General features: G+C 43.6%; 2 protein-coding genes and 1 pseudogene across 2 annotated transcripts in view; 2 read left to right on the forward strand and 1 right to left on the reverse strand.

Annotated features, from left to right (window-relative positions):
• The first annotated feature begins 906 nt into the window (after positions 1-906).
• LOC147464574 (uncharacterized) lies at positions 907-1,929 on the forward strand (annotated as a pseudogene).
• Positions 1,930-5,216: 3,287 nt separating this feature from the next.
• LOC147464575 (uncharacterized protein At4g06744-like) lies at positions 5,217-6,363 on the forward strand. The gene has a single exon (XM_086509685.1). The coding sequence runs from the start codon at positions 5,241-5,243 to the stop codon at positions 5,778-5,780; it is 540 nt and encodes a 179-aa protein (XP_086365811.1). The 5' UTR covers positions 5,217-5,240; the 3' UTR covers positions 5,781-6,363.
• Positions 6,364-10,928: 4,565 nt separating this feature from the next.
• Positions 10,929-13,164, reverse strand: part of LOC147464576 (uncharacterized) — a 34,590-nt gene continuing 32,354 nt past the window's right edge. The window contains exons 6-8 of the mRNA XM_086515889.1: positions 12,219-12,555; positions 11,958-12,106; positions 10,929-11,878 (exon numbers count right to left, since the gene is read on the reverse strand). Coding sequence (XP_086372015.1) covers positions 11,374-11,878; positions 11,958-12,106; positions 12,219-12,555 — 991 coding nt within the window. The 3' untranslated portion in view covers positions 10,929-11,373. The remainder of the gene's footprint in view (positions 11,879-11,957; positions 12,107-12,218; positions 12,556-13,164) is intronic.

The raw sequence follows: 13,164 nt of genomic DNA on the forward strand, positions 1-13,164 counted from the left end.
TTTATATTTTGATCACATTAGAGCTTGCTTTCCCCACAATTTTAGCAGTGACCTTTTCCTACACAGATTCCTCTCTCAAGCACGATATGGACTCTCTATTGCGATGCTCATTTCCACAATTCTTGAGCATTGAGAGTCACTTATGAGCCCCACACAGCCTACATATATATTTCTTTTCGTCGCAACGCACCCCCACCCTTGATTCATTGCATGGCAATAGGATGGTGGGCGTGTCAAATGGGCCGGGTTCAGACGACTCGACGGTAGTGCACAAGCAGACACGCAGACCAATGGCTCGCTCGCATTTGGAAGGTGGCGTTTAGATGGCGCGTAGCTCAGCCAGCCTAGCATGCCAACGCACTGCAAAATGCATTGCATTTTCTTTCCGACCCCCCCCCCCCCCCCCCCCCCCCCCTTTTGCTTCATACACTTTGTGCATTGGGTAGCTCATTGAGCTTCCTTTTTATCAACAGGGACAAGGGACAGGAGGAGGGAAGGTGATGAGTTGCACCTTTTTTTGTTGGCATTTTGATTAGCCTTATTTCTCATTGAACATGGATTCCTTACGTTCTCTTTCTTTTTTTGTAGGACATTGAAGGCGAACGTCGTATTCGAAGCGGCAAGGTAGCATTGGGTGCCTCTCCAATTATGCGCATACCTCCCTTTCAACCAAATTATGCCTCCACCCCCCATTCTCCCAACCCTCTCTCTCTCTCTCTCTCTAGGATGTATCCACTAACAATTACTACTCATTAAGGTTGAATGTGCTCTCTCTCTCTCTCTCTCTCTCTCTCTCTCTCTCTCTCTCTCTCTCTCTCTCTCTCTCTCTCTCTCTCTCTCTCTCTCTCTCTCTCTCTCTCTCTCTCAACTAACCAAGCTATTGAAATGTTTGTGTATGCAGGAGTCATGGACCCATCTCAACATTTAGAAATCCAAAAAGACGTTGATGACAACGCATCCCAAAATGTATTCTCTTACTACTCCTTCACACCGCCCCCCTTCACAATGCCTCCACATGGTTTCATGGCCATGCTAACTTCCCCCCCCCCCTCTCCTTTCTTATTCCCCCCCCCCCCCCCCCCCCCCCCCCCCCCCCCCCCCCCCCCAACCATGTGCTCCACCTATATGCCATAAGCCTATGCATGTAGAGAGTGGCCCAAGCCCAAATCCCTCCTCCCATCAATCTAATCGGGAAGAAAGCCTTATGCTTAGGTGGTAGAGAGGATGTGCAAGATATTGCACCGACGGCTCCATCAAAGAAGGCGAGGGTGTCCAAGAAGAAGGGAATTGTGGAGCTCGAAGATAACGAAGACATCATCCAAAAATCCAAGGGTCAATGGAAGGACATCTGGGTTGACCAACTTATCCGTGTGAGGGGGGGTATGCACGAGGAGTTCAACAATCCTCAAAAGCAAGGGATCAATCTATGGGCGAAAGTGGCTGCACGGTTGGCCTCCACATACCATGACTTTGATAAAGATAGCGAGCAAAAAGCGAGGCTCTGTACTTGGCCAATATAGGCTGGATAAAGCACATAATGCTACATCTGGCAATGATAGAAAATACACATGTAAATGGTATGATGTGGTAGATGAGTACTATCATGATAGGGCCTCTGTGAATTGTGTTAGCCATGCCTCATGTACCACCCATGAAAATACTAAGATGGGTGAGGTACAAGGTGAAGAAGACTCCAAAGCCGCCCAAATCAAAAGTCAAGCCACAACCACCACCAATGGCAAGCAGTCTACTCCAAAGGTCGAGGAGTCTTTGGCACAAATAGCGGACACTGGTCGAGCTTTACTTGACCACTTGAAAGATAACTCCAACCAACAAGAGGCACTTGAAAACAAGCGCTTGGACTTGTTGGCTAGCTTTTGTGACACCATGGCAGGGTTCTTAAAGCATGCCAGTAATGACAACAACTGATGAGCCACTAACTAGTGAAGCCTATGGTCTTCAAAGATTCAGTCCTTCCTTGTCTCTAAGTTCCCATTTTTAACGTTTGTGATGACTTTGGATACCTTTATTTTCTTTGGAAGTAAGCATATTGTGTACATGCATTGCTTTCTTTTCGTTGACTATGTTACATTGCTTGTGTAAACCTACAGGATAGGAGTTTGATGTCTAGAGAGATGGCGCTTCATTGTGCCGAATTACTAAAGGATGGTGGACCCAACCAAAATGATGTGGCCTTCTTGCAAACATGGTTGCATTTAATCCAATGTATTGGCCAATCGGTCAACCTCAACATTGGTAGAAGATGAGGTCACGAGCATAGGAAAGCCTGGGCTTATGCTTGGCCCCAAAATTTTCTTGATGACTTTCTTCTAAAGTCATACTCAGATAGCATGTTCAAGAGACGCCTTCGAGTCAGCAAGGATACCTTTCGTTACATTTGTGGAAAGGTGGCCCCTTTCATGTCAAAGCGCGTCACCAATATGCGCAAAACCATCGACCTTCCTACGTGTGTGGAGATTGCTATGCTCAGATTAGCTTATGGCACACAGTTGGAGGTCTTAGGTGACTTGAATGGATGTGCTAAGAGCACAGCATGTGGCATGGTCCTTGATTTTTGCAAGGCCATCATGAAATCAGGTCTCAAAGATATCTACATTTGTTGGCCTTCTTCATCTCGCTTTGAGAAGCTGGACACCGAATTTGAAGCCCTCCGAGGAATACCCTATGTTGTTGGTGCTATTGATGGTTCACATATTCCAATCATTGCACCAAAGGAGAACCATGTGGATTACTTCAATCAAAAAGGCTTTCATTCAATTTTGTTGCAGTTAAGAGTGGCAACAGATTGTTTCGTATGGAACTATGATGTTGGATGGGCAGGGTCAATCCATGACTCTCTGAACTTTACTCGCAGTGAGTTGGGTCAAAATGTGCTAGAGGTGAGCTTGGGAATTATTGTTTGGTGGTTGATGGTGCTTATCCCGCTCAACCATTTATGTTGGTGCCCTTCAAAGGGTACAAGGAAGGCTTATCGCGCAAAAGGTTTCATTGGAATTTTATACAAACTAGCACAAGAATGCTAGTGGAGCGCACATTTGTCATGCTAAAGGCAAGGTTTCGCATCTTGTTAAAGAGATGTGACATGGATCTACATCATGTGTCTGATATGGTGTTGTGTTACACAATATTTGTATACGACACGGCGATGCTTTTGATATGGAATGGGTCAGTGAGGCTGAAGCTACCCTACTGGTTGGCAATTCACTCGACGAAAGCCAAAGAACCGCAACAAGCTCTATGGTGGAAATTCAAGCTCTCCGTTCCACAAGGGCAGAGGGTGCTCAAAGAGGCGATGAAGGAGGTGTTCAAGATGGAGTGGCAAATGACCTTGGTTCAGGTGCTAATCGTTGCAACAATCTCGCAAGACCCTTGTATCAAGAATATGCCAAGAACAAAGTACAAGAAGTTTTTGATGATGTTGTGTCTGATGAGTCATCTTCATCAACTTCTACTTGAGCTCTTGTAACAAGGGTAGGAATTTACACCATGGTTTTATGTTTTGATGTTTGTAATTTTGAGTCAGTTTTTTAATCAGTCTTTTTGGTGTTCTAGCATGTATTCAAGTATAGTCAAATTTAATTATTGTTTATAATTGAATGATTAATACTCCCTTTTGTGAAAAAAAGGGAAAGAGAGAGGGGGGGGGGGGGGGGGCGGGATTAATTGAATAGATAACTCAATGAGCTATCATGTGAACATTCCCAAGCTAGATCTCTTTCGCCGTCCTCGTGTTTACAGGGGTGGCAGAAATCCCCTTGAGTTTGCTTCCGCCGGGCTTGTGTGAACAAAAGGGCGGCGGAAATCACCTCTTTGTGATGGAAACACCCTTTGCAGCCCTGCATTTCCGCCGCCATTGTGTGAACCCACAGCCATAGACGCCATTGCACTATAACTAGCTTTCTGTTTAAGACCACATATTTACACGCGAGGTTCCAACCAGAAGAAAGATCGGGCGTTCTTGCTGTAGAGATATGGTTTGCGCTGAGGTCGAGATGGGTGAGGTTGCTGTGTCTAATCAGCAACCTCACGCATCTCGACCTCAGCACAACCCATATCGCTTCCCCTTCCTGCCCAAGATCACGTATAGTCTTGCTCTGCAAGATTGGAGCTTCCCTGGATCTCTCTGGTTTTGGGCTAGACGGTCCGTAGCCTGGCAGAGCCTTGCTTATCCCACCTGTATTTGGGTGCACACTCGGAAGAGCCGGATGGTTCGATGTGGAAGGCCTTGGAATACCTTGCTTTGGATGGGGATATTCGTCTCCCAGCTAATTCTGGTAATGAATCAGCCCATTTCTGCCTGGATCGAGAGATTGTGTCTTTAACAAGAACGTCAGCTTAAGGCTTCCCCGCTTGCTTTTGGGACCTATACCTCTCTTGGAGAGCCTTGACATCCATGGTAATTTGAAGCTGTCAGCGCTGCCTCCCACCCAGTGCGAAGATCTCTGGATGCTTCTCGTTGTGCCCTTGAGAAGCCCTGTATTACTTGGACCTTTCTTATAACTCTTTGTTAGGGGGCTTCCAGCAAGTATGGCTAACTTGTCAATCCTATCCATGGTACGATTGACGTTGAACCAACACTACAGCTTTTCAAGGGTGCTTTCACCAAGCTTATCACGCTTACATTCGGGCTGGCACTGGACTTAGCGATCTCGAATTTTCAGGAAAATTTCCATCTACCTACGGCAGCTTTTCATCACTGCAAAGGCTGGAATTGTCGTATAATTTCTTGACAGGTGAGATTCCTGCAATTATGGGCAAGTTATCATCCCTAGAGTTGTAGCAAGGATGTCATTGTTGACTCAATTGTACATGTCTGACAGTAACTTGTCAGGACCTTTTCTGGCCTGCTTGGCTAACTTGTCATTTCTCTCAGAGTTAATTCTCACAAACAACAGCTTCACAGGCATCTTGCCAATCTCCAGCTAGCCAATAAGAAGCTGAGTGTTTTGAATGAAGCTTGGCAAGATTGTCACTTGGAAATTCTAGACTGACATATCGTGTCTGGTGATGTGACTCTTTGATACCTCGTAGTGTGATTTAAATATCTTCAATAACAGGGTCGGTGGAATTCTATCCCATATTGGGGCTTTGACAGGCCTTGTGTACTTGAATGCTGCCTAAAACTCATTGACACAAATCCCCCCAACAATACATGGTTTGCACTTTCTGAGGTACTTGATCCTGCACAACAACACAATTAATGGTGAGCTTTTGCTGGGATGCGACAGTGTAGGTCCTTGGAGGTCTTGGATTTGAGTTACAACAGCCTTAGTGGAGCAATTCCAGATTGGTCAATAGGCTCAAGCTTCCCATCCCTGAAGATGTTGGTGCTTAGCAACAACAGGTTTCGTGGTTTTGTTCCGCCGTCGCGAGTGCAGAACTTTACAATGTTGCAGGTGTTGATGATGGCCAATAACTCGCTCTCGGGGCCCATTCCGAGGAACTTGGATGAGCTTCATGGCATGGCTAATACAAGTAAATTAACAGTCAATGGGAACTGTAGATTCTGGCTATGCGAATTACAGCACGGAGTCAACTATCCCAGTAAAGGGCTCGAAGCACTTGCTGCAGGATCCTTACATCGAGTCTATATTAGCCTGCTTCGACTTGTAGGAAACAAGCTGCAAGGTCCCAAACCTCCTCAAACTGTGAGCCTCAAGAGACTCCACTATGTCAATCTTCTGCATAACATTGACGGGCTACATTCTAGACTCTCTGGGACAGGTCTCAAGAAACCTGGAGTCGTTGGATCTTTCTAGAAACAGGTTGAGCAGAAGTATTCCATCGAAGCTTTGCTCACTCAACTTCCTTGAGGCCCTGAATCTCTCCGAAAACCAGCTGGAGGGAGCCATACCAGATTCTTGCAGGAATGGTTACATTGATTGCCAATTTTGATCATTTCAGCAAATTATCAAAGATTTGTTGATTGGCAAGGCGATTATTTCCATTTTCTCAAGGTCTTTTTTTCATGTTTTTGTGGCATGATTGCGACCACTTAAAAGCAGTCATCTCAGATTTGGCCACAATTTGGATGCAAGCATCTGCTTTTTGCTCCTGATCTATCTTCATTTATTATAGTATTGGGTGACTGCCTGGCTATGTAGATCACACCATGTTTCAGCATCACAATGTACGACGCTAAGCAAAGCTGCGATGATCGATTGAGATTGTGTAGAGTGCGAAGTGGGCCTTAATTCTAATAGGAAAAATGAAATGAGTAAATTGGCAAAGTTTAAAGCTTCTTGTGAAGCATTACCATCATTTGGAAATACAATTTAGATTTTAGTCAAAACCCACACATGTTTATGGCATGCAACAAAGTATATTAGACAATAACAACGAAACAGTGAAAATTTTGTCATAACTCCAATCTTTGGCATTCTTTCCTTGAAGGCAGGTATAAGTTATTGGGGAACAAGTCTTCCCAAAACATTTAAAGTAGAAGGTTAGGTTGACTCCTGGAGATGATAAAAAATAATAAGATTTTTGAAGGTAAGTCTCTTGCTTGATCTAAAAGGCCTTCTAGCTTTAACAAGGGTATTAATTTAACTAAGGGTTACCATATGGTATCATGTGAGTGTAGAATAGGGGAGTTTTATAAGGTAAAAAGGATAGATTTTACTAAGGAGGGTCCTGTATATAGGGCCCAAAAAGGCAATTCTGTTGCACACAAGTTGGCATCTCCCTAGTGCTAGTCAATCCCCCCCGTTAGATTTAGGTAGATTTTACTAATCAGGGTCTTGTATATTGGGGTCAAAAAGGCAATTTTGGTGCACACAAGTGATGTCTCCCTATTACTAGCTTTAATGGTGTGCGCACGCGCTTTTCACTTGTTTAGTCTGTCTTTTACTTAGTGCTGTTTTTGCTTCCATATTGTATTGTCATTTCTCTTTTCGAAAGTAGTAGTTGCTGACGTGCACAGCATTTAGCTTCAAATTGAGCAAATCTTTAACAGCCACTAGCATAACATACTGTATATGGCACCAGCTTCTTTTGTGCACAATGAAAGAAGGTGGAGAGTCATGTGGGCCTACTTAATTCCAAAAAAAAGAGGAGGATTAATTGATTGTAATATAGCTACCAATGGATCACATGTCTTTGGAGGCCACACACTATTGAGAAGTAGATGCTTGACCTTTTGCTCATCGCACTATGGATTAACAAGCCAAAAGGGTAAATTGTTGCACATAATTATTCCCTTGGGATTTTAATACTTAAAGTAGCCCTATTGCAATCAGAGATCTGACCATAGATTGTGGAAAATACTTATGGGAGGCAAAATCTCATCACAGACGATCACTACTCACATTTCGTGTGTTTTTTTTTTTATAAAAGAAAGAGCTTAAAATATATCACAGTAGGGTCCTACTGGGAGTCGAACCCAGGTCTCTGAATTTATAGGCCAATGTATTAACCACTACACCATAGAACCTTCATGCAGGCTAAAGTTACTGTTTACATTTGATCCAATACTAACAAATTATTGGAAAAAGCTGTTCTCCAATACCTGCTGTTATTAGGAGAAATTGATTAATGTACATGTTCTTTTTCTTCTTATTTTTTTCTTTTGGGGGAGGGGACATTTGAAAACTCATTTTGGCCATTTGTGATTCTCTCTCTCTCTCTCTCTCTCTCTCTCGCCAATGGGAGTAGTTTTGACTAAGTGTTGCATAGTTTTGGCTTCAAGTGTTGAATGTATCCTCACTTTCAAGCAAGAGTATTTGGATCGATAGCTAAATTATTAATATCCTCGCTTTCAGGCTTAGAGAGGTACTAGTTCAGTAGCTTAATACTCTCACTTTCAGGCTTAAGGAGGTACTAGTTCATTGGCTTTAAGTATCTCATGTACCCTCGGCAAGACTATGTGGCTTGAAGTTTCTCCCCCTATCTCTACCTGCACTTGATGGGAGGAGGTACCAAGTTGCCTGTGCGAGAGGTGTAAATCCATGTATCTCGGCTGTAAAATAAATCTATCCGCAGTAAAACCCATTGTACCGTGGTGTTAAATATCATCGCCTTAGTCTTGCGGTTTATATACATGTCTAAATTTGTGCAGACATCCATAATGCAACCAACCGTCTATCTAACTGAGTCAACAATGAGCACATGATTATCTGCATAAGCAACAAGCATATCCAAATGCCTGATAGCTATGCACCTGTATCTCCCTGTCTATCAATATAGTCTATTATCACCTTAGTATACAAACCAAATAGAGTAGACGAGAGAGGATATCCCTGCTTCACTACCAATAGAGTGAACACCCAAATCATATGATCTATGCATCAATCTTCATCTAGGTACGGCATCAAAAGCTTTGCAAAAATCTTCAAATCAACAATATAGTCGGCATCCTTGTGCTCAACCCCTCTCAGTGGTAGTGATCAAGCGTAGAGAATCCTCTCCTCAATCTAGTCTATCCCAGTGCTCTGACAATCTCTCCCTCTCTCTCTCTCTCGTGGTGAGGATGGTTTTGTGACGAGGCCCAGATACATGGCCACCCACTTATCTCATGGGGTACGATGCGCTATTAGCCATTTACACACATCTTCACACCAGCTTCGAGTCGAGACTAGTAGATACAACGGAGTACCAACAGAGGCTAGGACATGTCCCCTAAGTCACATGGAGCCGGAGACCGAGTTGCACTACACATGCCACTTCCCAATTTACTATGAGATAAAAAGCCACATTCAATGCTTGTTCAGAGAGGGCTTTGGACCACTCTAGATCTAGACTAATGGGGTATGAGGACTGTTCGGGACTGTTTTTGCTCGAGCTGCCCAAACAAAGAGAGCCTGATGAAAGGAGAGGTAGGCTAGCTAGTCTCAGAGACGGATCACTGAATTCTTTAAAGCGGACACTGGACATCCGGAGGAACACAGAGCTCACATTCTCCTTATATCAGGGACAGCGCTGATCGATCGAGCGACCAAGCTAGGGAGATTCAGATGCCCACAATTGTGAAGTACTACATAGCATCGTCGAAGGCTGCATCAGAGGATTCGGGTCACTTTGACCCGACATGCACGCCGCCTGATCAAACTACTAACCATGGAGGAGATTGATGAGATCTGTCAACGACCGATGATGGATTTCCTGTGATTTAGCTCTTTTAAGGATTGTACATGTTGCTCATCTTGTACCACACACATATCCACAGTGTGTTATATTAGCCCTCATTCACTACTTTCACCACACCCCCCCACCACTCATACACATTTCCATTTCAGTAGCTTTTCTTTTTCTTTTTGGTACTCGGACATTGTATCAGATTCACCGCATTGTAACTTTATGGTCTCATAGGTCATTTTGGCCTTTTGAAGAAGTAAATATTACATTCCATTTCATTAACATCTCTCTCTCTCTCTCTCTCTCTCTCTCTCTCTCTCTCTCTGCGCGTAACGGCTTACCTTCACTAAAACATAGGACATACAGCTCACCTACTAAGATCTGTCCCAAGCACTCAATATTAGCACAAGAGGATTAGTGATCCAACTCTCACAACAGCCTGTGTATAGGTCTATCAAACACGGGTGCCATCAAAGGTGCCAATGTATCTGGAGCATGACATAAATGCTCAGCAACTAGACCCTCGTCATCATAAAATGTGCCCATGTACTCATATCAATGGCATCACATATCATGCTGGCACTGAAGAAAGTGGAAGTCGAGGTCAAGACCCCGGCGGCTATGATAGGGGAGGTTGAGTTCACTTTGTATGTGACTAGTAGCATAATGTCACCATGTCTAAAAAAAGTAGCAGGTGTAGTTACTCACTGCCGCCTCTCTAGAATCTTGACAACAGAATGACTAATACAGTTCGCACTCAAGCTTGGCTAAAAGTGTTTACTTGCGAGACATTATTGATGTTTCAAAAAGGCCATTGTGGCCTTTAACACCATAAATACATACAATGCAGACTTATGTTGTCCAAGAGGAACAGAAAAATCGCACTAAGACAAATCTTAAAAATGCAGATTAAAGAGAACATTCATGATCCCAAATGACAAGATATAAAAGCTTCCTATCAAAGTATCTCTCATGAGAAAATGTATGTATGCATAATTTAAATGTTACTCCTGTGGCACTCAAAAATAGCCCAAATTTGCACATGAGAGGGTGTTAAGGTCTCATCTCTGAGTGGAGGTGGGTTGGGGGGTTTCTCGCCTGGCTGAGCACTGCTCTTCCAAGCATTACACCTCCAGACAATGAGACCTCTCGATGCTAAGTTCTAGCTGAAGTTCTCTGACGAGAGAGAGAGAGAGAGAGAGAGAGAGAGAGAGAGAGAGAGAGAGAGAGAGAGAGAGAGAGAGACTAAAAGGCCTGTGAGACCAGAAAATTACATCGTTGTCATATGATGCCCTTGTCCTACGAAAAACTAAGGTAAAAAATACTAAAAATGTGAACAAATACTGCAGCTGGTAGCATATCTCCCAAAGCCTGAACTCTTGAGTGGGCTGCCGCTGAGTACCATCACATAAACTCTGGTGTCATGGCATCAATATCCTCCATGAAGAACCTCGTAGCAGCTGCTTTACGTCTCTCAATAATGGCCTGGATGTTGCGCTGGTGATGTAGTCTGCTAGAGGGACGAGGGCGAACAGATCAAGTATGCAGCTCTATCCAAGATAGAGGTCACAGTATCCCAAAAGACTCAGAATCAGACCAGGCAGTTGGTTGTACAACCTCTTACACCACTTGAATGACAATAAACCACGGAGCAGCTGGTTGTGGTCGGTCCCGTGCCGTGTCCCTGGGGGCGGGGGTCTGCTTCTTCAAAGTCGGACAGAATTGAACAAGCAGTTACCATCCCAAGTATGAGGAATAATCAGTAAGGCATAAAAGTCAAAAGTCATACAACATTGAGCAACCACGTCACTATCTCACGCATGTCACACATTCACTAAGGAGAAACACGATCGGAGCTTCTTTATTTTGTGATGGTTCAGGTAATTTACATGAAAAAAGAGCTTCGGCCATTAGGCAAAAATCAGTACCCACGGAGCTGAGACTTTTAAACTTTTTGAGATGATCTGATCTGCAAATGAGCAAGACACAAATTAAGACCGTTTTCCTCCAGGGAATCTTAACTTTCATGGCCAGCCCAAGACCCGAGAGAAGATAGCCAGCCGATTTATACGATCTGTCTCCACAAAAAGGGGAAGCGGAGCCTTGTAATACCTCCCTCCCTCTACACGCACTAGTGCAGAGAGGAAAAACATGTGGCTCAGGAGGTTCATAAAGAAAGAATCGGACCTAGCGAGCATTATGCATGTGTATAAGCTTCCATCAAGATGGGAAACCAAGGTGTGTACATACAACTATCAGTATCTGAAAAAAAAAGGTTGATCAGCCACTGCCTTCTGCTGCGATTTTCTTTCTCTGTTGATGCTCTGCAGACTTGTAATCTATAACTTCCCTAAATAAATCTGCATCAAGCACTGACTCTCTGCTGCCATAAACGGCACCTTGAACACTTGCCATAGTCTTTGCAATCTCTCTACCTGAAAAGCCTTCCATTTTCCTCGCCGCTTCACGAATTACATCCTCTGTGACATTTCTTATTTCAATCGTATCCTGTTGGCCCCAAATGCGTGATTTCCAATCCTTTCTTTGGCTGCCAGCTTGGGCAATGTACTTGTCCAAGTAAAGCTTTAAAAGCTTGACCCGTTCCTCTTCTCCTGGCAAAGGGAACTCTAGAACCTCGTCTATACGGTCTGCAACCGCAGAATCAAGATCGCTGGGTCGATTTGTTGCCAAAACAAGCACTATATCTCGTGATTGATCACCAGTACGATAGAGAAGAGCGTTTAGTGCACTTCGCTGGGCTTCACTCATGATGTTGCTGTTACGCCTGCATACAAAAAATAATAAATAAGAATTGAAATAATTATATATATCTAAAAAAGAATGTCCATTTTAATATTTCTTACTCGCAAAGGAAGGCATCTGCTTCATCAATAAAAAGGAGCAGTCCCTTTTTGGATTTCCCAGCCCAATTAAAAAGCTCGTGAATTTTCGTCACTGCTTGCGACCCCAACGGAGCCACATCACCACCAGTCATTAAAGCATAATCAAGCCCCTGCGAGGTTTGAAAAGCTAATAAAATATTATTGAGCCAAATGAAACTACCGCTTATTACAAAAGCAAACGCAAGAGAGAAGAAAATCCAAGAACTAAACTTTCCGCCTTACCGACTGCATAGAAAGCTCTTTTGCAGCCATTGTCTTCCCTGTTCCTGGAGGACCATAAAAAAGCATGTTTCGGAAAGGAGCCTGATGGGATTTGGTATTCGCAGTTGCTGCAGCAAGGTGCTGTATTCGTTTGTGTAAGGCGGGATGAAGTATAACATCACCAAAACCTCTTCCCTCCTTCATTGCTGCCTGAGCCTCTCTCTTTCCAAAAAGTGAACTCAAGCCTTTGTATGATATCCACTTAGACCAGGGGTATTTTCCTCTTGAGGACTCCCTTATCAAAGATGGCTGCCCCAAGATTCTATCGATGTAACCCCAGACAACACGGGCACCTTCCCTGTTTAGACAGCGTCTATTAGGCTTGCCTCACAAAACTGCACTTTTCAAGCTTTCTAAAGAGTCCAATGATTTACTTTTCACGTAATGCTGCTTTTTTAATGACTATTTCAGTTTTGGACAAAAAAACAATCATGCAGGGGTCAATCGAACATTGTAAAGGAAAGGCCTCCTTGTGCCTGCCATCTTCACTAACCTCCTCCTACTGATGGCCTACAGTACATGTGCATCAACATATCTCTTCTACCCACATTTTTTACCGGCTAGACACTGCACTCATCGATCAAAAACACCTCCCAGAATTCAAAAAACCCTCAGCCAAAAACAGATGAGGAGAGCCCTTGGTGGACCAGGATAAGACACTGGAACAAAGACATGGATTTTAAGTCAAATAATATATTCATAAAACCAGATTTCAACCTACATAAGGTCATGCTGTGATATATATCCTCCTTCCAGGCCTCTTAGTTATAACTTTTACACATATCGCTAGTCAATGAGGCAACTTGGTCAAAAAACGAAGACACATACCAAAAAAAATGAAGATATATTTGACCATACGGTGCAAACAAAAGCCCAAGAAAGTTCACGCTCCATTAAAATACCAAAA

The sequence above is a fragment of the Adiantum capillus-veneris genome, chromosome 1, assembly GCF_014529385.1.
Source record: "Adiantum capillus-veneris isolate H3 chromosome 1, ASM1452938v2, whole genome shotgun sequence".
Lineage (NCBI taxonomy): Eukaryota > Viridiplantae > Streptophyta > Polypodiopsida > Polypodiales > Pteridaceae > Adiantum > Adiantum capillus-veneris.